The 24565-nt window shown below is 38.7% G+C and overlaps 1 protein-coding gene across 9 annotated transcripts in view; it reads right to left on the bottom strand.

Moving 5' to 3' along the window:
• NCOR1 (nuclear receptor corepressor 1) overlaps positions 1-24565 on the bottom strand; it is a 65847-nt gene that overhangs the window by 10032 nt on the left and 31250 nt on the right. For 6 of the 9 annotated variants that reach the window (XM_057415362.1, XM_057415384.1, XM_057415375.1 and 3 more), the window contains 22 exons: positions 19774-19904; positions 19065-19282; positions 17753-17815; positions 16954-17093; positions 16180-16306; positions 14897-15452; positions 13474-13603; positions 12986-13181; positions 10343-10516; positions 8885-9045; positions 8400-8520; positions 8194-8295; positions 7580-7677; positions 7003-7171; positions 6290-6430; positions 4903-4986; positions 4143-4399; positions 3428-3788; positions 2704-2928; positions 1812-2021; positions 912-1061; positions 241-414 (listed from right to left, as the gene is read on the bottom strand). In XM_057415362.1, the coding sequence (XP_057271345.1) occupies positions 241-414; positions 912-1061; positions 1812-2021; positions 2704-2928; positions 3428-3788; positions 4143-4399; positions 4903-4986; positions 6290-6430; positions 7003-7171; positions 7580-7677; positions 8194-8295; positions 8400-8520; positions 8885-9045; positions 10343-10516; positions 12986-13181; positions 13474-13603; positions 14897-15452; positions 16180-16306; positions 16954-17093; positions 17753-17815; positions 19065-19282; positions 19774-19904 (3988 nt within the window). Of the gene's footprint in view, positions 1-240; positions 415-911; positions 1062-1811; positions 2022-2703; positions 2929-3427; positions 3789-4142; positions 4400-4902; positions 4987-6289; positions 6431-7002; positions 7172-7579; positions 7678-8193; positions 8296-8399; positions 8521-8884; positions 9046-10342; positions 10517-12985; positions 13182-13473; positions 13604-14896; positions 15453-16179; positions 16307-16953; positions 17094-17752; positions 17816-19064; positions 19283-19773; positions 19905-22420; positions 22780-24565 lie in introns of those variants that run through there. The other 3 variants (XM_057415418.1, XM_057415410.1, XM_057415370.1) reach the window with 3 other exon arrangements.

Raw genomic sequence — 24565 nt, forward strand, 5'->3', positions numbered from 1 at the left:
ACATATCAGTGTTGTCTCCTCCACATCCTTTCCCAGTAGTCTCCACCCCTCTAGCTGTGACAGTATGTATCAAAGCTTTAAACAGCAGCAGTATGTTTACAATGCTCTGAATGACATGGAAGTTGTGCTAGTGGTAACTGGGATTCACACCATTTCCCAGGTGCTACATTGCTATGAGAAAGATCAGAAGCAGTTACAGTCTACAAGACAACTGATTTAAATGTAATGATTTGCACTCACCTGGTCGAAGATAAAGTTCAGCAGGGACTGAAGAGATTCTCTCCCTCTCCCGTTCTCGTTCTCTTTCCCGCTCCCGCTCACGTTCCCTCTCCCTTTCCCGTTCCTTCTCCCTCTCCCTTTCCCGTTCCCTTTCAGCATTTGCAGCTGCAGAAGCTGCCAGGTGTGTAGGGTGTCCTGGAAGGTCCACAAAATAAAATGCAGTAGCAAAAAGAGATACTCAAGTTAAGCATAACTGGATGTAAACACTTGCCAATATATTCTGCTATCCACTTACAGCAAAATTTCCCGAATACACTCAAAACTATCCACTTCTCTAAGAAGACAAAAGCTTAACATACAGTAACAGTGGAAGGCTCAACAGCTTTTTACTAAAGTGTTTTTTATACAGTTAGAAACTACACACAGCTTATAGACCCAAATTCTACTCTTCAACACACACACTATGAAGTCAGCGAAATCATAATCAAATGACTATAAATAAAGACCTGACAGAATGAGGCAAATTCTGCGTTTGTCAGTGCTCCTAATGTAACTACAAAGGATATCCTTAAGAAAACCTTTGCTATCCAAGTTAAGAAGCACATGCAAAAAATACCAAGACGTGACATTAACAAAAGGTAAAGAAAGCATGTCAGACAACTAGAGACATCAGCAAATCACTGAGCACTTACCTGGTGATAGAGAAGCAGGATTGTAAGGCCTAGGAGGGAACGTAAGTTGGGTACCAGGGATATATGTGATTCTCTCCATGGGTGGTGTGCTTGTTCCTCCAGGATGAGGCACTAAGATAGTGGGAGCCATATTGTTCAGGTCAATAATTCCTGTTAGGAGATGACACATGTAAGAATAGTAACTCAAGGACAGACCAACAGCCCACACATTATATATTCTGTTCATTAATAAAGGTCAGCAGTGAATGCTTAGTGTAAAAACACAGAATAAGGCAAATGCAGAGCTATATTCCCGCTGGTTATACTCTCTTAGATACGGCAATCAGCCATTTAACTTGTCCAGATTCCTGTTTTCTCTGTCTGAGGAGCTACACTTTCATAAGATGTCTTTTTATTTTCAAACACTCCTTCTTGCTGCTGTTACATATCCAGATTGATTTAGGCTTTTCCCAATCCTGCAACACCTTATACACATTTGCTAACTCTCTAACATAACACCTTTAAACAATCACTCTGTTTTTCACAAACCTCATCCCTTTAGCTGTTGCTTTTGTTTTCATTTTGGAGAACTTCTCATTTTGATATAATTCTCTTTTCTGAAGTTGAGGATGAGTTAAATATGTTTCTGAGTACCAATTTAAACTATCAAAACCAGTCTAATTTCTTGAACACTAATAAGTCTTACAGCCTTCCCTTTAACAATATTGTTTACATATATAGTTCTCCTTTATGCCCACAGAAGCCAGTATAGAAGTAGGACAACACATTTGCAAACACATCTCTGCCTACGCAATTGTATGCATGCACACGAACACATCTTTATAAGCAGCAACAAAACAAACCAACCAACCACACGTCCAAAACATACTTTAAAGAACATAAGAAAAACCACGGGCATACCTCTTGCTCCCGCATATGGGAGAGCTAAAGTTTGCTCTCTGGGAGATAATCCTCTCGTTACATCGGGACGTAAATTGACTTGCATCTGCTGTGAGGTAATGTAGTCATTTAGGATTGTCTGTCGTGTGTTCTCCATCGCGTAAAGCTGATACTGACTTGGGTAGCCTGGGGTGGGTGAGAGCTGCCTTTGGAACAGGTAAGCAGCAGCAGCTGAGGGTGAAGGAGGAAACAAAACCCAGAAGATTTAGGGTCTGGGTGATATCAAATGGAAGTTTCAGATGTTTATGTAACTTTAATGAGAAGCACTGTCAATTCTCTCTAGCCAGTGCCAGATGAATTAAAACAGCATTTAAATACTGGTGGTTTACTGAATTTATGCAGTCTTCAGACAGAAAAAGTGAAATAACCCATATTGGAGATATGCATAAGAGACTTGATTAAAAATATAAATCCTGAAGTTCTGAAGATGTAAAGAGCTGAAATACCTAAAGAAGGTTAAAATATCTCACAGAAGGGGACTGAGGGATAGGTTAAAAGGAAGTCTACTGTATTTAGTATCACCAGGGACAACCTGATAATCCCTCAGTGAGAAGGAATCACAGTCCTGAATAAAGAGGTCCTGATTAATTCTATAGCATCTTCCACATCCTTCCCTGCATAGCTTTCCTGAAAGCTTTCATATATTTCACGAATACTTATCTAAAAATACTGTCTGTAACCAAACAGAAGCAGCTGGCAGCTTCTAGAAAAAAGTTACAGCCTTATACAATCATATTTTCCTTCAGTTTCCTGGCCAGATAATAACCCCCCCCCCAGTTGAAATTAGGCCACAACAGTGTATAATATATCACCTTTTATGAAATTAAAAGAAACCCAATACAAACAGATTTACCAGGATCCAGAGCCCTGTGAAATGGCATAGCGGGATCTAAATGAGGAGGGAGGTGACTCCTATAGACTTCAGGAGTTGCTCCTCTATGATGAGGGTCAAAAGGACTGTGAGTCACTACAGGATCAACCCCGGGGACTGGAGATTTTGCTGGCACACTCTCCCTCTGTGTCGGAGTGAGTGTGTTTTTCCTTTCATGATTTGCTGGCTTCCCAGAAGATATTCCACCTAAAAACAATGAAAACTCCAAATCAATAAAATGCATATTTTTTTCCTTAGAAAATTCAGCTGTAAGTATACACTGGCTCTCAAGTAACAGTCTAGAGGATCTTGCAATGTGATACATCACAGAAAGTATTTTATATCACAAACTATTTCTGGTGAAAAATCTAAATCCTAAAGCTGATTGCTTACACTTCTCCAGAACACCTTCCTCATCTAGACACCTCCATAGGAATAGCTTCTGCCCTTAAAATGTTACACTTACAGGTAACTGTTTCGATACAACCCATAATTAAATGCAAATTGAGAAAGAACTGTCTTCCCACATCCATGTTATAATATGGCAGATTTTAGGCTTAGAGCCTTCTAAAATTCCCTCTAGCCACCCTCCAAATAGAGAGAAACCATTAGAATACAAGAAAGTAGAACGGATTACAGAAAGCAGTTTAAACTTCAGTTTAAAATGAAATCATTAAAACTTCTTGTCTGGATAGGAATAACATACCCTCACTAACTCTATTCAGCATAGGTGAACTCCTGGACATTGGACTCTGATAGTTCACAGGTGTCCTCCGAGCATTGGTATCATCATAAATCCCAGGGCTCAGCTGTGATTTGGGAGTTTCATGAAGAGTTGACCTGAGAACAGAGGGACCAGAGCTCACTACTGACGTGTGACGGGAACGTACTGCATCCCCGGTCTTCACGTCTTCGTATTTTCCTCGCTCCACCACCTTCACGTTTTCTGGCACCATTTCCAGCTGAGGCATTCCACGGGGAAGCTTGCTTGGTCCAGTGATTAAAGATTTTACATTATGTTTGATGGCAGACTGGCCAGAGTTGCTTTCATATTTTATGGGTGTGCCCTGAAAAGGAGAAAAAGACCAGGTAAGCTTATTCTGCCAATGTTTCATGCGTGCTAAAATCCTCACATTGCTGACATTGTAGTTCATTGCCTGCATCACATTAACACACAATATAACTGGATCTTAGTGACTGTTACTTGTCAGTTCTCTCACATTTGCTTGCAAATGTGTTCCCTACAGTTGAATCATCAGGATTTATCTAATCCGCAGAAAATACTTTTAAGCTTTGCAAGTTGGTGGCTTTCTTAAAAAACAAAACACATCTCTCATTTGTGATTATTCAAATACCCTGGATTGATTCACTCCTGGGTCTGTAACCAACTGTGTGAGTGTAGCAGTGCTTCTTGTATTCACCTGAGATATGGAGCCTTCTATGATTGGCCTGGTCGTTTGTACCATTTCAGGAGTCTTGCGACTCTCCTGGCTTAGTAAGTCCTGTCTTGGGATTTCATGGATGGAACGACCCATTTCTTTTATAGTAGTGACTCCATCATATGGTTTCCCCTTAGTAATGGCTCCTTCAAATGTCCTTATGGGAGGAGACTCTCTCTTAATCTGTTTAGGGTATTTCAAGCCTTCTTCAAAGCTTTCAGCTGTTGCTCTTGGTGTACCTTTTATAGAAGGAAAGACACATTACTGGCATTAGTAATTACCAAGTCTCTTTTTTCATAAAGAGAGTAGAATAACTACATGTCATAATGGTGGCACTTTGGTTTGCTATAATCTATGATATGCTCTAAAGACTAAGAAAATCACCACAGAAGTAACACTGAACAAATATTCAATATATTACTGAAAGCATCCCAAGTTATTTCAGATGCTGAAATAAATGAAATAGCACACATCTTCACATTTACAAAAAAAAGAGCTAATTGCAAAAGTATTTGTATGAAAAAAAGTCTGATTTCCAAGAAGAAATAAAATGCTACATTTACACACTAGCTTTGTATACAGCATATCAGGAAACTGCTGATTTATGCTCTGAAAAACATGTTTAATGAAATTAGCTCCACCTTTAACACAGCTACCATTGTTAACATCAGTTTTAAGGTTCAGAAATCCAGATTTTTGAGGCTGTAATTAATACTTGCCTTCTAAACTCAGAATACTTTACCTTGCATTATAGAGCCAGACAACACTGTTCTCTCTTTTAGTTCAGCATGTGGGCTACCCCGAGGCAGTGCACGGCATATTAAACCTAAAATGAACATAATTTAGAGAACTAAACAAGTGTTCAAAGAAGCCCAACAAAATCCTCCTCCTTCTTATATACATCACAGATAGTATCTATATCAGGGTAGTGCCCAGAGGTCCTAGCCTCAGAATGCTAGGCACTGTAGCAACATGTTATAAACACCATCCTGCCCTAAAAAAAAAATAAGTCTTTCAGTTCAGGCATTCATGCCATTACATTCCTGCAAGTTTTAACATACTTAGAAAACACAAGGTATTTTTTATAATTAAGCTTAACTCTTGCCCCAAATGCAGTCACTGCTTCTCTTACACTTCACTTTACTTAAAGAAAGGTGTTCATGATAGGAACCCGAGCAAAAAGGAAAAAAAAACACCTCAGAAAAAATCTCGGCTTCTTTCAAATTAATCAAAGTTCATTCTGAATCATCTGGGAAGAGCTGAATTTACTGTTCTTAAGAGTAGGAATCTGAATCAAATCCCGAAAGAACTCATGGTTTTCCACAGTTTGAGGACAGAAAATGTGTCAAAGCAATGAGATACAGCATAGATGTATCAGAGCAGCTTCTCATATCCCAAAAAAGCCCAGAGATGAGGCAAATGCATAAGAAACTTAAAGGCAAGACTGAATTTCTAGATCCTAGGAACTTCTTATTCATATTGCTCCTTCTGCTGAAAGCGTACAGAAAATAGCGTTTAAGGGCTACCCAAATATGGGGAAAAAAAAACACACTTAAGGAGTAAGACTCCATAGTTCAGGTATGCAACATTTTCTTGCACTTGTATTTTTAAAAAGCAATCAGAAAAGTTATGCAATGGCCTGACTTGACCTTTGCAGCCTTAGTTTCATTATAGGTTATTAAATCAAAATCATAGTAGGGATGCCCTGAAGCAGAATACAGCAGCTGTGCAATCTTCTTCTTGGCATAATCCAAGAGGTTTACTGCAGGAATGCAGAAGGTCACACCAGAGTGTTCCAGAGTTACTGTGCCATGGCTGAGATCAGTATTTAACTAACGGGTGTGCCCATGGAGGCCACACTGGTGTTGTTTGAGCTCTACATGACCTGCTGGGACTGTGATTCAGAGTCAGTCACACGTGTCAGATCTACTAAGAGGAGTAAGTGCTAGCTGAACGCCAGTCATATTTCCAGCATGCTTGTAATGGTTATTACATAGATTTGGTTAGTAGTGTAAGATTTAAATCTCATTTCTCTTTTCATCTGCTCCATAAAATAACTCTAAGTACTCTTACAACAATGCAAAATATTTGGATAAAACACAAAACACCTTGGAAGCAGCTGTTTTTACCTTCCAGTGGTGCAGACACCGGAGACTCACGCATTGACATTCCTTGCTTTATATTCCCTTCCATTGTATCATAGCTTCTCTTTAAACCAATTTCATGAGCTGTTCTTGGACTCCTTGTTCCTTCACGAACATTTTTAATAGCTGGCAAAATTTATAAGAGTGTGGTTAGGAAAATGTGGCTGATAAGAAAGAGATACACGAGCATAACATTTAATGAGACCACAGGTCATTAATACTTTAACAAGACAACTTCAGTTGAATATTGTAACATTAAATCTCAACCTTCAAAAGATCCTTTATAGTTTGTTAAAAAAAATTATTTGTTCAGTTACTCTTTTATCCGTATCTTAAGTTCAAAGTTAAAGGATACATTTATTCTGATTTTAATGCAGATAATTTCAAACTTGCTTAACCTTTCAAAATAAAAATCTTCCATGACAAATTGGAAATAAACGGCAAAGAAATTAAACAGTTTAACTATTACTTTAAATATATAGTACAATAGACTCTTCAGAACACCATCACAATTTCTGAATCACTTTAATTCTTAGACTCTCAAAAAACACATGCAGGTCAATACCTCTCCCAGATGGCACCCCACCGATTAAGGTTTATATCTACCACTTGGAAATAGATACAATTCAGCTATGGATTATAAAAGCAGAACATGTTGCAGTCTTGCCTTTAATCAGGTATAATATACAAACACCCACCATCATAAGACAAAATATGCCCACTTTTGCCTTCGTAAATAACATGGCCTTTGGCTGAAGTTTCCTCGCGGCACTTTTCTGGGCTGTTGTCTTCTGTAGCTAGCCGGGTGATGGTTCCCTTCAATAATGCATCAGCTGCTATGCCAGCCTGGGAAAGAGCTGGTGTACCCTGCAATTCAATCAATCAATCAATCAAATGTAACTCAGAACATGGGCACTTACTTAAGATAATAGCAGTAAAGGGAAAAAAAAAAACCAACCTAAACCCACAACATTTTTTAGATGTAGAAAGCCACCTACTTTATCAAGCAGTATGGAAGTTGTTAATAACCCTCCAGCTAGGTTTACCAAAAGCACTGGTGGCTTTATTTAAAGACTCATTTACATGAAGATGAAAGCACGGTAATGGCAACTTCAGCAATAGTAGGATTTGACCATCTGATTGTATTAAAATTTCTTTATTCAAGGCAGTTCCTACTTGTGATAATAATTCACTTTTTCAGTCATGAAAATATATCCACAGTGACAGCTTAAATATGCAGGTTTGCCTCAGCCTTCTCAATAAGCAGAAAAATACCTGAGTTATGGAGCCTCTCAAAGAAGGAATGGCCTCAACAGATACTTTACTGGTTGGAGTTCCTCGTGTTATACTTCCCTCCTGTATCGTTGATGTACCTGATTTGAAGTAAGACATCCTGATACATCACAGAATAACAAAAAAATAGCTACTCTAGTTGAAACAATTAAAAACTCTAGTGAGAATTGTTAGCTTACATTAAAATACAGAGAAAAAAATCAGTTTAACAGCATGCATTTGAGCAGTCACATCATTTCCTCTTTTACAGACCAAAAGCCTTTTGCAGCATTAACCCATGGAATTTAGTTTCTTTTCTTTTGATGTATTTGGATATTTGACATGTATTGTTCTGCATATGCTCTAGTGAGCAGCTTCATTTTGAAACTGGCACGCCTTGAAACAACTGTTTTGAAGTGAGACATGCAGACAGGAGGTGCTAGCTACAAATACACATGCATTGGAAATAGGGAGCAGATTAATCATATAATCTTATGGTACTTATATAATCATATAATACTTAAAAGTAACACTTCAGCAGTTTGAGCTCTAGAAGTTAATCCTCTCAGTTTTCTCAGGCTCTGATAAAGTTTCTAAATCTGTGTGATTTTCTTTACCTCGAACCACACTTTCATGTTGTGCCCTGACCAGGAGTCCCTCAGGCTGGGAATTCTGGCTTCTGGGAGAGAATTCCTCTTGTTTTATATAGGGCAGGGAAGCTATTCAGAAGAAGAATAAAGAAGAAAAGTTTTGTTGGCTTTTTTTTTCCTTTAATTACAAGTCATTAAATAGTCTATATAAAACACGTCAGTTTTTCTTTTACCAGATTTGGCTGACTCCTGCTGCCTTGGCAGTCCAAGAGATATAGAACCCACTGATGGCTTTGCAGTTTCTTGGGTGTAGGAAGCTTGACTGTGGGATGTTAAGTAAGTGCCAGGTGTTCCCTGAAACAACGAATATATGTTAATTCTTGTCTGTGGAATGAAGATTCACATCTATGTTTACAGGAGAATGCTAATACTACTACGATACTGTCTCAAAATGCTACAGTATACCACTGCAAAGTACCAAAGTTAGTCTGGAGATGCAGTTCACCCAAGCTGAAGATCCTCAGCCATGTTCCTAAATGTAAATAGCTGCAAGATTTTCTATTTTCTAAAGCACCTGTAATTCCTGGACTTTTAGAAGCGGCATGTATAGATCTTAAGTGTTAATGCGGTGAACACATAAACCAGAACAAGATGCTGAAGGCTGGCAAAAGAGCAAATACTGATGTAAGAAGAGGTTTTCAAATAATAGTTCTCTTACTTGTGAGATTGAGCCTCCCATGATGAAGGAAGGCTTTTCTGATGGCACATTTGTTTTGGAGGATGGAATGAGTGGTGGTGGTGGTCTGGTAGGTCTGGTTGTTGGAAGGCGGACTCCTTCAGGTATATTGGTTATTACTTGGTGAGGTGCTGGCTGGAGAACTTGGGGAGAAAACATCGTACATTAAAAATAACGGTCTGTTTCAGCTCTACTACTTGTTAGAGAGACAAGAGGAACAAAAATAGCAAGTTCATCTGACAATTTCTGACAGGAATACAACACCCAAAAGCATACATCCCGTACGAAAGCTGGGGCTGTTCAGCCTGGAGAAGAGAAGGCTGCGTGGGGACCTCATAGCAGCCTTCCAGTATCTGAAGGGGGCCTATAGGGATGTTGGGGAGGGACTCTTCATTAGGGACTGTAGTGACAGGACAAGGGGTAACAGGTTAAAACTTAAACAGGGGAAGTTTAGGTTGGATATAAGAAGGAAATTCTTTCCTGTTAGGGTGATGAGGCACTGGAATGGGTTGCCCAGGGAGGCTGTGAATGCTCCATCCCTGGCAGTGTTCAAGGCCAGGCTGGATGAGGTCTTGGGTGAGATGGTTTAGTGTGAGGTGTCCCTGCCTATGGCAGGGGGGTTGGAACTAGATGATCTTAAGGTCCTTTCCAACCCTAACTATTCTATGATTCTATCTGGGCTGTATTTACAGTTCTGAAATTCATTATATCCAAATGTATGTTATGCATAGAAACTGAATTGAAAATATGTAACCTGGCATCAAGGCTCAAAAAGAAATGGCAAAAGCTGCACTACAGAAGTGCAGACCCTGAAAACTAAACTTTTAAAACCAGCGGCCCAGGGCAAATTCAGGTTTTTTTCTGTTTTGCTGTTTTTAAAGAAAGTTCTTATTCTTTGAACTGAATGCAACTGAGTCAAACATAACCTAAGCTTCCCTGCTTTTGTCTTTTCTTAGCATGACATTACACTCTGAAGGGAAAAGCAATAACCCAAGCTTCACAATTAAGATTTGTCAGTTATTTCACTGTTTTATAAACCACTCAGATTATAATAATAAGCAATTATAGTAAGAAACTAATGCCAAGGATAGTGGCAGCTTTCTATTTTCTTTAACTCCTCCCTTCATAAGAAAGGCCACCCATGAATATGACAGTACTTGTGTTAAGCGGAAAATCTCTTGATGACTGTGTCTCAATGCTGTTCTAACACTTTCCAGATCACCCATCTGCTTTAATATGTCATGCAGCTAATGCAGCAACAAATAACAAAAATACAATCTCAGAGAAGCTTGAAATTTACATGTACAAGGAAAACAATCTATTTTCTTCTTTTGTTAATTTACAAAGCATTTAGATACTAATTTGATACTATATCAAATTTCAGCAGTCCAGCTTCCAAGGAAGACTACATATCCCTATGATACCTAACAAAGTACTTACCTGGTGGAACACTATAGCGAGCTGCATTCATATCAGGCTGGGGAGAGGCTTTATTAACTTCTCTTGGAGACAGCCTGTACGGTGATGCTGACCTTGTTGCTGTGTTTTGCACTTGTGCTTCCTGTTCTATTGCTCGCTTGACCTCAGCATAAGGCATATAGGCCACCGGTTTTCCTGGGAAGGTTAAAGTTATCAGAAAGAAAAAAACTCCGGATTAGAAATTGGAGGTACAAGGTTCAGTTTACAGCACAATTTTAACACAGGGCCTGCTCAAATGTCAGATGTACTCATCAGGTAGAAATGTTACAATTAATTGTAGTATTAAGGTACAGCTTCATTTAATATGCTCTTGCTTCTATACTTCTATATCCAAAGCTTTGAAAAGCTTTCTCATACTTTCTGTATGTGAAAAACAGTATTTGAATCCTTTAGGTCCTTCAATTGAAAGCTCTACCACTGAAAAAGATTTCATTTCAAGAAGATTCCTTTCCAAATCCTGTGCACCAGCCAGGTTTACATACAAATACAGCCAGACTTACACACCAATCCCACCAGACAAAAGCCTATGTTCCTTGTTTGCCCAAAGAAGTTACAAATCAAATTCCAAATACTAATATTGCCCATCAGTGGTGCTTAAAGGGAAAAATACATTTTTCTTTAATTTAGGCAATTAAAAATCCAGTACCAGAACTTCAGAAATTCCTTTTCTCTGGCAATGGACAATTTAAGTATTCAAAATTATGAGTCAGAACAAGTCTAGTGCAGCTGTAAAGTTGTATCTTTAATCTTCATAAAGAAAGGATCTTTAATATTTTATCTCATGGTACTGTGTAGGTTGTCAGGCTCTTTAGTTTGACAAGATGCTCCACAACATCACCAGTGTTCTCATGTATGCAACACAAGGTTTCTAAACAAGTCTGTGGGCTCTTTGCTGCATGCAGCAGTTGGTGGACAAGGTTCATATGCACAGTGTATCTTAGGAAGCAGCTGTTGTAATCATCTGATGACAATCTCAGTCCCTTTTGGTTTTCAGACTAAGATGTCCAGGCTTGTAGAATCCATTTACATTAACCATGTTATCCCTCCCTCTCTGTTTGCCTCAGTAACCACCCTGATTTTTGCTGGCAGAGATTTCACCCCAGAACTTTCCCACACTTCATAATTGCATACTGCCAATGCCAAGAGTTATTCAGGTAGTTTTTCAGTTAAATGGTACTTCTAAGCAACCCCAGACCTTCCACCTAAAGGAGCAACTTCCAAAACCCACAATCTTACCCTCCCTCCCTGATCTTCCAGCTCCCTTCTCACTATTTTAACAGGCAAAAAAAAAATGGTTATGTTACTTTCATTTTACCTTAGTTAAAAAATAAAGGTGAAGCATTTTCATAACATAATTTAAAAGTTATGCATATTAAATCTACTCGATAGATTCTATTGCTAATACTGTGGAGACAACAGAGCACATGAGCATATAAGAATCTAAGAATGCAGAATTATGCAACGGTGATAATATCTCTAACATTGTAACATTCGGCACATTAATCTTAGTTTATTTCCATGTTACAATGTACATGTTTGTGGACCTATTCTTTTCTAGTAAGCAAAGGTGAGGTAAAAGTTACCCACTTCTGAGGTACAGAAGTGGGCATCCCATAGGATATGCTTTTCTTGTACACAGAAAAAACAACATTCTGCTAAGCTATTTGTAATTTGCAAACTGTTGACGAAATAGCTTCAGTTCAAAGAATGAAAATATAACCAACATACACAGAGAAAACCCATAATATGAATGTTTATAAGGAAAGCTAAGAAATGCATCCTGTGGCTCTTAAGCAGCAATGTGGACAATGTAACATCTACAGTGTCCATGTGAATCACGTTTCTGTAACCAGTAACTGTAACAAATACATCCTTATTTAGTCACCCTGACAGGTTCTGTGAGCAGTTTTAGCATTGTTCTCTGCTTGAGGTCACACTAAGAGCCACATTCAGGAAACACAGGTCTAGATTGCAGAGTTCAGTTCAAACCTTTACTTCACATAGCCTCTCTAAATACAAAAGCAACCAACCATCATACCCCCAGGAGAAAGAACCTTTCATGCAGCCCTTCTGAGGACAGACAGGCTGGAGTATGACGGTTCTTTTATGCCCTACTCCAGGGCTCAATGTCCATGTATGTACTCCAGTGCAGTAAAACATCCCTTTTAATTGTGCTCATACTCCTTTAGCAATTCTCTTCCATCTTCATCTTAAGTTTCTGAAAGGTGCTCCCCCAGAACCTGCACTTATCTGATTCCTCTCACCTGCACACCTAATCTTTCTCAATCTCTCTCGCTACCCACGGCAGGGGGGTTGGAACTCGATGATCTGAAGGTCCTTTCCAACCCTAACCATTCTATGATTCTATGTTTGAATTTCACCCGAATTAGAGCCATTTTTTTCTGCCTTATCTAAAGGGGCTACACCGTATTTGTAACAACACTGTAACTGCAGCAGGTTCTCTGTAGCAGACAGGTACTTTTACTCAAATGCCATCAAAAAGTACTTAATTATTGTTACACTTCCATTCTTAAATGAGGCAGCATTGTAATACAGAGACATAAAATGCAGGGCTGTTTCCATGACAGATGTGAAAACACCTACCTTCCCACTCAACATTAGGGCTCTTGGAAGTACTGCAAGGGCTTACAGCACTTCGATACTCCATATCCAGCTGCTCCTGCCTCTGGCGTTGCTCCTCCAGCAGCGCTGACTCATGCATTGCTTTAATGTGCCGCTGATACAGTGCGTAACCACTCACTGGTGTTCCAACGGGAACAGTACAGGGACTGCAAGAAACCTGCAAGGGCAGGAAGGTATTAGCATCAAGTACATTAATACAGGTACTTACTAAAGTAACTATCTTACTCAATGCCTCCACTGCAGCAGCTGCAGTTTATGTATAAGCGTTTCAAGCGATCCACACTTGTTTTGTAAGCTACTACTTATGTATTTATTTTCCCCCTCAAAAGTATAATAACAAAGCAAATGATGTATTTCTTCATTTGTTCACAACTGTTTGCTGCTGTAGTATTGCAAATAGTTTTAGGGACAACAGGTACTCCTTCAAATATCACCTAAAAAGCCCATACCATAGGTGGTATGACGGCAGCTCGGTGGTGAAGCTGTTGCAGGTCCATCTGCCCTTGCTTTATCGTGGATGATACCAGTATTGACCCAGTGGGATTTAATAGTGAGGGCTTTGACTCCCTGCTGAAGATACTGGAAATGGAGACAGAAGGAAGGGAAAAAAAATCACCATAAAGAAAACGATTAAACATCTTAATAAATTTAGAGGCAAAAGTATGCCTCTCAACTTATTAAAAACCAACACATTTAGTACACTGGACAAATAGCTGAATGATCAGAATCATGTCTGTTTTGTCCCACAGCACATTTGGTAGAAGAGGCAACAGATGCTGCTGTATTTCTGTAATACACAGAAACACCAAAAGAAGTGTTCAGAACCTCCATACCAGAAATTCATGTATGCAGTTTCTATATGCAAAGTACTGCAACAATGCAACCTTCTTTATAAAGAAGGTTTTCGGGGAAAAAAATAGATAGGAAACACCAAATATAGCACAGGAAATAAAAAAAGAGTAGTATACAACAGACTACTTTCACTTGGAGGTCTAATATATTTGTGAAGAGGAAGCTGATGTCTGAAAAGGAAAGAGAGTGTAAAAACACCATCAACTGCACTTTTCCACAGACCACATGCAGAACAATGATACTGGATACTTTTGACATTTAACTTGGTACTGCGTGTATATTAAGGCCACTGAGAGGGAGGGGGTACTGGGTCTGGTGCTATGCCATGGTTGCACAGGAATCACACCAAGAGAATACTAAAAAGATTATCAGTGGTCAGCCATCCCCAGAAGATAAATGGTTCCAAAGACATGCAGTGTTGTCCATTTACAGCCCTATCTACTCATGTGGATTATCCAGAATGTTTAGGGCCAAGTTTCCAGGAGCTAGGAAATTTGCATGAAGACACTGGAGAAAGTGGCCATCCATTTCTCAGGACACTTGCCCATGAATTTAGGGACATTGTCTGGTAAGAGTGAGAAATACTTCCACTACTCTATCATTAAGAGCCTTCAAGAGGTTCAGTTCTACTGATTGATATAGCACGGTTCTATGACAGTAACTGGGTACAGGACTCCAGAGGTTATACAAGCAAATAAACATGGAATGTTAAAAGGTAACTAAAATGTCAGTATTTTATGCCCCTAGATTGTTATCTTTTTTAAAGCAATTTTCATCACCTACTAGAAGGTTCATTCAGGCTCTTTTCCCTGCCAAATTCAAGGAGTTTTGGATGCATTCTACTAAACTGAGTTTGTGAGAGCAAGAATCAATTATAACTTCATCTGCAGATTTCTGGTTCTACATTCAAACAGTTTTTTTACCAAAGGGAATGGAGAGCCCACGTACTGTCCCACTCTCACCAGTCACACTATAAAAATAATAGATGGCAATATTTGAATGCTAAACAATTAAACTCACCCTTGTCTATCAGGTTCTCCATCAACCTCCTCATCAGCACTACAGGTGGCACTTGAATCATTATCTGAATGGGATTCCTGTCTTGCTGTATTAACCTGTTGTGACAGACTATAGTCCATTTCCTCTGGTTCTGACTTTTCCTTGGGTTTCTCCATTTCTCTCTCTTTGGTATCACTCTCTATTTTCACTTGAATATTCTCTGGTAGCCTCATTTCAGTCTCTACAGGTTCTACTTTGGTATGCACTGGAAGAGTAATCACAGGCTTAGCTTCAACCGGATGGCTTCTACTGTCAACTTCCATAGGCTCTTCTGCCTCATTATTTATTTCTTCCTTAACCTGTGGTTCAGGGTTCTGACTTTCAGCAGCTGATACACTTTGGGTTGTTAAAGAGGGAGATGCGCTGGCTGCAGGTTTAATGGCAGATTCTTGTTCTGTTGTCACCTCAGGGGTTACTTTTGAAGCAGTGCTCTCAGAGGGAGTTTCTTCACTTGGTTTAGCAGGTTCTGCTGGAGTTGGGGATGGAGCACTTTCTGTATCAGAACTATTTTCAGCACCTGGTGAAAACGAAAGTTTTACAAGAAAATCAGTCATACCTATAGACATGCTGACTTGCAAATCTTGCTCTAAGTTAACAGTTCTAGTTTACTTCCTTTGTGAATCACGACTGTTTTATTGAAAATTCCTTCTTTGCACTGTGAAAGGTATAAACAACATTGACACCTGGATACCAGTTATATACGGGTATTGATTTTTGTAGTAAAGAATCTTCCTCCTCTCTTCAGCCTAGCTCATGAACTCCATTATATTATAGATAGTTTTTAGAAAAATTGAAACATTTATGAAAAACTATGGCAACACCTAGAACAAACATGATATATTCAAGTCTTATCTTCTGATATGATTCTTCATTCCTAGAACCACATCATCGAATCATAGAATGATTTGGGTTGGAAAGGACCTTAAGATCATCTAGTTCCAACATCAATATTTTAACATTTGTTAAAGAAAATGGATGCAATAAGGATCCATCAATTTTAACCTATCAACTGTAAAACCAGTAATTAATTTTCACTTGTAGAAATGGACAACTTGCTGAATTGCACACATACACACTGCAGCTTAAAACAATACCAACAACTAAAAACCAAAATACCCACATTTAGCCATTTGTATTTGAGCATTACATTATGAAGTGGAACATAGCTTTCTGAGCATATAACTGGCATAAAACATAGGTCCCTTTCTGTGCATGCACAAGTTGCCTTCCAGGAAAAAAGTTACCTTCACTGTCTTCTGGATTCTCTTCTTCATTAGATGCTTCAATATCTTCATCCTCCTGAGCTGACACAGTTGAAGCTACACTCTCACATTGTGATACATCTCGCTCCTCACGGGGCCTTCGTGAAGACTGGTAAAAACACAACATAGGTTTGCAAATATTATTTCATTTTACATGCATTCTGATTTATCAATCTGAGGTTGAAATGAAAGACAAACTGTTTAGCACAGATTCATTCACAAGACCACACTTTGAATCTCAGGCCAGCTTTTGCTGGCGGATGACAGAAGTACTGCAGCAAACACAGATAACGATGCTTTCACTTAAGTGAGAGAAGACTAGGATAACGCTGATTTTAAAGGATCTCCACACTCAGAATTCCACTCTAAATGCCCCAAAACTTTCAGTTTCTGGGCTTCTGCCAATTCTCCTGCTCCGTTTTGCAAGGTTAGTGATTACTGTGTTTCAAGGTAACTGCTTTCCAGTGATGACCTGAACTTCTATAGTTGCTGACGTACTTATGAGAAATGTGGTTTTCAGAGCACTAAAGAATTCTTCAAGCTTGAGTGTTCTGATAGAAAATTTTCTATTAAACTTTAAAGCAAGAATTGATTAGTGTCACAGGTCAGTGAGCATCAGCCACCTTTTCTAGGAGATGCATGTCACAACACAGATCCAAGTGGTGACTGCAAAACAGTCTTAGTGAAGCATGATGAATGACTTCAGAAAGATGCCAAGTTTTCCCTTGCAAAATATTCAGCACCCATCATCCTTACCTTCTGTTTGTGCTGTTGGAGTAGACTGTCCAGATTGTGTCTCCTTTTATAGTTGAAGTAAAAGTTCTTACACTGAGCTTCACTTTTTGTCCCAACCATTTTGGCAATTGCTGCCCAGTTTCGTCCATGTTCCACTAGACCTGTTTAAACATACAAGAACCAATATTTACTATGATATATAATTCAGCTCTCCAAACCCTAAATAAATGTCTATGGGAAGGTAAGATACAGAAGCACTGCAGTGTCCTTAAGAGAATTCTCACCATGACAATGTACTTGATAACTACTTAATGGAGTGAACTGTGTCAACCTGAATATCTGCTTATGAAGCCTTCAAACTTAACTCTTTGCTGCTGCTAATATGTAAAAATTTTCTGCTAAAATATTGATTTTATGGATAAAATTTACAGGTAACAGTATCTGCCAAATGAATAGACAAGTTACAAACTACATTAGCATTTCTATGAACAGAATGTCTTATACAAAAGCACATTACTTTAAGAAGTTATATGACACACACACCTTCACAACATGGACATGTGTGAGTCCATGCTATATTCCATGGACCAAGTACAACATCAAACAGTTCTAAGTAAGCCTTATGAAAATAGTCAATGTATGTCTAAAAAAAATGATTCTGCCTGTTAAAGATGTTTCCTTTTTTTCAGCAAATCTTGAATTATTCATTCAGGGTAGTGCTGCAAAATACACAGCACTCATATTCTGTAGTTCAGTAACTTATTGTAATTGTGCAAAAACAAGTGTTCAGAAGTAGAATCAAAAGCTTTACAAGGTTTACCTTTCTTAGCAACTTCCATCTCTTCTTCTGTCCAGCGGGATGTCTCCACAGGCTCTGAAGAGGCTGAAAAAGAAACAAAAACACTGATCAGAGAAAGGACCAGGATTCCCTATTATGGCACCAATCGTGCATCCCCCAGCCAAGTAAACTAATTACATTAGACTTGTTCAAGTAATTTAAGAAAGCTGCTTTGGTCAGTAGGAAACAGTCTATCTCCATTAAACCAAGCTGCAGATATAGCAGGAACCACCTCAATGAAAAATAGAAAACCAAAAAACAGTAAGTAAAAACAAGCATGAAACTAAGTAGAATTCAACACAAAATAGTTCTCCTTCACATATCCGGATTTGTAACATTCTGTTTAAATTTCTGAACGGCATTAAGCTGTCACAGCCTCCATTTCCTTTTCATAAATTGTGCCATTATGCACAGCATGCAACATGGATCCTTCCACAACTTTCATCAAAAAATAATAAAAGGTGGGCCACTCTAAAGCATCTGATCCATTGAAAACCTGGTTTGGATTTTCCAGAGAACACCTCAAAAATGGTTAAAAAAAGAAAAAGCAAATCTCTGATGTTTACAGTTAAATAAGAACTGATTTGCCCACTTTGTTCTTTAGGATACTCAGAATATCTGAGCAACAAAAGAGCTGAGGAACCAGGAGCAAACTGCCACAGCAGAGCACTGCAAGAAAAAGCAACACAACCAAACCTGCCCTGCCATCCTGGATAATTATTTACTAGCCACAAGGTACTCTGTTTGCTGGTATTTCTGCACGACCACAAATTACGTTAGTCTTTTCAGAAATGCATTCAGATGCAGCATAGTCTTTTTTTTTTTTACCCACGAGCCAAGAAAGTAACATTTTATTTTAAAGAAGCCTCTTGCCATTCAAGGCAGAAACAACAACAACCACCAACTTGCTAGGATCTATTTCAGCTTATGAAACTCTGCAAGTACTCAAGTATCAGGCCTACTTATTTAACAATATCCTTTGTGAGCTACAGGGTCTAAGTCAATCTGTGTCAAAGGCTTTTGAACCTCTACAGATCCATCATTAACTCTGCAAAGAGAGAAAATGCAGCTATCACAGAAAGGTCGAACTGCCTCTTCCACCCCCCACACGATTCTAACAGTCATCTGATTACATATATACTATTCATGAAGTCACACTCGTGAAGTTTAACAGCACCACAAAGCCACAAAATACAAGCAACCCTAAGAAAAAAGATGCACAGAAAAGGGCCTTATGTCAGTGAATTGCCTGATGACCAGATGGGTCCCCAAGTGTCCTATAAATGCTACTCACAAGGTTCTGGTGGGGGTGGAAGAGGTGGAGGTGGTTCTTCAGTGGCTGCAGCTGCAGCAGCATTTGCTTGTGCAGCTTCATTTGTCATTGATCTGGTGATTCTGCCCTTACGACGACCTTGGCTATTGGCAGTTTTTCGGCCCCTAGGAGCAGCCTGCTCCCTTTCCTCCGTTTCCTCTGGTGCAGCTTCAGTTTTGTCCTTTTCTTTGGTGTTCTCTCTGGGATTAGTTAAAATAGAATTCAGTCACATTCAGATAGCCATCGTGGACAGATACTCCTGAATATCAATGTAAAAACTCCCATAAAGCCAAACCAAACCACAAACAAAACTCCAAAAGACGCCTTTAGTGAAACAGAATTCACTTACTGCCCCCAGTTTAGAGTTGCTAGAGAATAACATAGATACATATAATCAACTTCAAAGAAAACATGAACTGTGATGTGAAAAAAAGCCTAAACCAATAAGTTATGAATATTATTACATGTGCAAAAAAAATAATCCCATGGCTTTTTCCACCAGTCTGATTAGTTCAGCAAGACAGAGAAATTCAGACACCTAAAAAAAATGTTTAATGCACAAACCCTAACCTATATAGGAACAGTTTTCAGTCCAGATTTCACTGCAAGCTAATGCAAATCCTTCTGAGCCCTGCAAAATAGAAAAATGCAATCTAGGCTGAATGAATGCATTTTCAGTCCATATACTTACTTAGATTCCTCCTTCTCGTCCTTTTCCTCCTCATCTTTCTTTTCCTCCTCTTTTTTCTCTGCTTTGTCTGCTTTTTCCTCTTCTACCTTCTCTTCTACCTTTTCTTCTTGAGAAGGACGAGCAATTTGCTGCTGAAATGAAATGCCATTTACGTTCTTATAACAACTTGATTACACAAAGATGCACCAGCTCATACAAGCTTCTTTTGGAAGTGAGCAAAGAGGTTACAACGTACACGTACATGTGTCAACTATTACATGTGCTCTTGTATGCCACACTAAAAATGAGAGGTCTGACCAACATCTTGCATAGTAATGCTGTTGCTCCTCTCAAATTTTATTTTTAACGTTGTCCATTTTGAAACAGTGAAACCTGATAGCTCACAACTTGGAAGCAGATCTCACAGCACGAAAATTACGACCAACTCTAAGTCACCTTCTCAACACTGTCGTTAGTGATTAAGAAATACAAATGTTCAAAAAATTGGGTCAGGCTTTTTAGATTTAGGCTTCCAGTGAATCTGCAGAAGGAAAATTATAGCCTAGAATTTTATTTTTTAAAGAAACTGTAGTCTCTATTGAGATTATAGTTTTACAAGCATTATTAAGCACTGGCAAATGACAAAGTAATTGCCCGTTCTTATCCTAAGGAAAACAACACAAAACACTATTTTCACATTCCTTGTTAAGAGACTCTCACTCCTTGTCTTTCAAAGCAATTCAGATGACTACCATGTGCAAGGGTATCTTATTTTAGACAGCACACAAATTTGATTTAAACTTTCCAGAAAGTGCAAACAGGAATTAACAGAAGAAATTTCTCCTACTGAATGCGATCACACGGAATTACCAACATGGTCCCTTACAGCTGCTAAAAAAATAAGTAAATAAATCTAAAAATTATTTAAAAAAAATAAAAAAAAAGTGTACAAAAAGTGTGGCACTGTTTTTGCTATTCCCTATCACACATAAAAAAAGCTTTTGCATTCCCTGTCTGACTTTACTATTCGAGGTGGCCTAACATTAGGCAAGCCAAGTATTCTGTAATGTTTTAAGAAAGCATTAGAAAAAAAGCAATGCTCATACAGGGAAAACCAAACAAAAAGTATCAGGAAATGATCTATCAAATGTGGGTACAGAAAAGATTTCATTAAGTTTTAGTGTTGTTATCCTCCCTAAAATATATTTAGTAGCCTAAATATTGCTTTTTGCCATCCATAATGATATATCCATACACGGCCAAAGCATCTCGCTTTCCAACACTGCTGCATTTCTATGTCCCTAGCACACTTGCAAACCCCTTCCTCTCCAGACTAAAATCCCAAGGAGTAGTTGGCTACCACTAAATAAACCATGTAGGAGCCTACTCCCCAAATTACCAGAACCCTTATATGAAGCAAACAACACATGAATGAATACTGGTGATGAGCCTCAAAAGCCAGCAACCCATCAAGCATCTGATGATAAATCCATACTGCACATTCATGCTGAATAGTCTTTGTAACAAGGTGATGACTTGAGTACCACAAAAAAGTCCAACCTTTCTGTACGAGGCACCATACAAAAAGATTGAGAAAAGAAACAGGCTGCAGGTGAGGTTTTAGCAGGCAGGCCTCCATTTAAAGGCAAGGGGAGTGGGGGGAGGAAGAAAGAGCTCTCTTTCTCCTCTTCGAAAATATCTAAGTTTATTTAAAATGAATGATTACAGTTTAAATTCTGACATATTCTTTAAATACGTTTTCATAAGAAACTACAGAATATAAGAGAAGGTGGGGAGTTGGATATGGCCACACAGGAGTTTACACTAAAGCGGTTTGAATGGGTTAAAAAAACACTGCCCTTCATGAGTCATCCATTCAGAAGAGCTGCAATACCCAGATGGTCTCACTCAAATATGGTCTGTGCAGAACCAATCTGTTCCTTACCAGGCATTAGACTCTGCAAATCACCTTCAAAAAGCAAGATATATGTAATATTTATATAAAGCTATGTTTCAAACAATTTCCCAAAGTATGCTTGGCAATTCATGGAAAAACAATGACAGAGAACTATGAGATTGCTGATCTAGGACTTCATCAACTCAGATTTTACAACCCATTGAAAAATTCCTCAAAATAGGCTTTTCTTTTTCAACAGAAGAACCAGCCTTCCTGTAAGTGCAGCAGCAGGTGTCAGTGTTTCACTAACAAAAGTGAGGCTGGAAATAATCACCAAAAGGTCTTGGTTTTGACATTTTAATCATGTGAACTGGAGCAGAAAGCCCAAACACTAACCACTATCATCTTCCTGCAAATGATTAGCATTTAAGATGCTGCCATTACTTGATTATGCAAGAACAAGATGTCAGAGACACGCTAAGATAATTTATTTCCATCGTGCTAGATTGGCCTCAAAAGCACAGAGTTAAAAAATGCATTTTCAAGAAGAAAAGAAAATATTTTAAAAATAAAATCTGTATTTTACATATAATCTATTTAGAAAAGTTGCTGAAAATCCTCTGCTCTTTTTGCCTGAGTAATTTAACATCACGCTTTGCAAATAACAGGGTTCTCTATTTCACAGTGAATTTATTTAACATGCATATCAACAGGTCAAGTGCAGGTCAAACACAAACCTTAAAACAGTGGAAGCCTCAGTCGGCAACGTACCTGCACATTCATCTGTTGATTACAACTTTTACTATCCAGGCCAGGGGACGGGCTTTAACTCAGGGCTCAATTCAAAAGGACAAAACCCACACCAGCACCGACATCACACAGCTCTTTAGCAGAGGCCGCCTGAACCAGCAACGTGTTTATTCCAGGAAATTGTGTCATTCTGCCACTTAAGCTGCCTACAGCAGAGTTGCCCATCTCACATACAACCTTCTAATCTCACCGGAGTCACCAGAGGTAATCCCCACCGAGCCAGGCTTGATTGGCCGGCACAGACATCCAGCGAATTTCTGTCTCGTCACATCACTGGATGTACCAGCTGCTCTGAAGGCACACGGCTCCATCTGCAGCCATGCACTTGTGCTGAGCAGGCAGCCAGAACACAAGAACACCGCCCTGACCCACCACTGCTTCTCTAGGAGAAACTTTACTCAGAGAGAACCTCAATTCAAGGAGGTATTTAAGGAATTCTCTATTATCAGTGCAAAGCATTATATAGCCGCACTTTCTTCTGATAATCCATTAAAAACCTGCCCTTCATTTGAAGGGTCATATTTGGTTTACGACACACTTGTTAGTTGTCTCAGTGAACATTCTGGAACAGTTTAGGTAACATTTTATAAAAAAGCCCTCCCTAGACGTATCTGAGGACACAAAATAGTATCAGAATTTAATAAGCTTTACATCTCTTGATGGGTTGCAATCTAGCATTTAGCTCCTCTAAAGTAAAGGCGTCCACACTGAAACTTGAGTCAAGTTGTACTCGCTACATTCTCTGAAGGATTTCACCATCATTACCATGATTAATATCTTCTCCACTGCAATATTCCACTTGCTTGCCTCCTAATTTACAAAAATATATGAACTATTAAAAGTTTAAACTGAAGCATCCGTCACTGGCATAAGCTCATCTTGAGGCAGATCATAAATCTTACATGACTTGCCTTTGCTGATCAGCAAGGAAGTTTCAGGTTGCTACTCAGAGATATGAAAAATATCAGCTTCAAAGCTGGGGCACAGGAGGGAGAAGGGGGATGAACTGCATTCTGCAACCGTAAGATAAAAGTTCTGGCAAGCAAGGCAGTTCAACACTCCCAAGTTCTTTTTTTACTAGCTGTTACAGATGTAGGTAATTAATCATTAATGAAATTAAGAAATGCAAGTATGATTTTTGGTACTACGGAATTCCTTACTACAGCATTACTAGACATACTAACGACAATACTTCTGAATTTAAACTTCCAGATATGGGAAAATTTGCCATTTAGAAGGCTTAGAATATTTCCTTGAGTTTGCAAGTACATATCAACATTCTTCAGACCTATGACACTTACCCGCATCCTTAACAGAGCACACATGAAGCCTGTCTAGCAGTTGCTCAAATTTTAGTCATCTACTGTAATACTTAATGTGGATCAACAACTAGCAATTAAGACATATAACCCTGGTAAAATTCAAAGAGCAAGTGGCTGGAGTTGTACAAACAGCAACTTCAGTGTTCCTACTCACACACTGAGTTATTTACATATAAATTAGCATTCACAGGAGCAGTTACAAGGTCAGGCAGAGCACCTTGTGTTTCCCTTTATAGTGAGCTAAATTCACAAGTCTATGCCCTTGTGTACAGGGGTGTAACCAAAATCTTTCTGGTTTATACGAATTATCCAAGAAAAACAAACAACTTATGGATTGAGAAATCCAGTTAGACTTTGAGCCTGACCACCAAGTAAACACCACTATTAATTTCTGCCTTTTGACAAACATTGAGATTATGAAGCGATTATATTTTGCCCACTGCAAGTCATATGCTAAACCTAATTTCTGTTGGTCCCAACACAGGATTTAATGATGGATTCAATACAATGTCTATGGCAGGGTGCATAAAATGAACTGCCATATTAAAAAGTCACACAAATGTGCATAGGAAGGAGATATTCCACAGAATTACAAACAAACCAACCAAGAACACCCTTGAGCTCATGATTACTTACATTTAAAAAAGGGAAAAAAAGCAGTAAATAAAAAATGATTACTTTTCCTTCACCTCCCACCCCCTCCATGTAATATACTTGCTGTATCAGACGGTAAGGCAGTTGTAAATATGAAACCATAGAATAACAATACCCAAGTGATGAATAA

The sequence above is a fragment of the Pezoporus wallicus genome, unplaced genomic scaffold, assembly GCF_028554395.1.
Source record: "Pezoporus wallicus isolate ANWC-B61680 ecotype Strahan unplaced genomic scaffold, APGP_CSIRO_Pwel_v1 contig_8517, whole genome shotgun sequence".
Lineage (NCBI taxonomy): Eukaryota > Metazoa > Chordata > Aves > Psittaciformes > Psittacidae > Pezoporus > Pezoporus wallicus.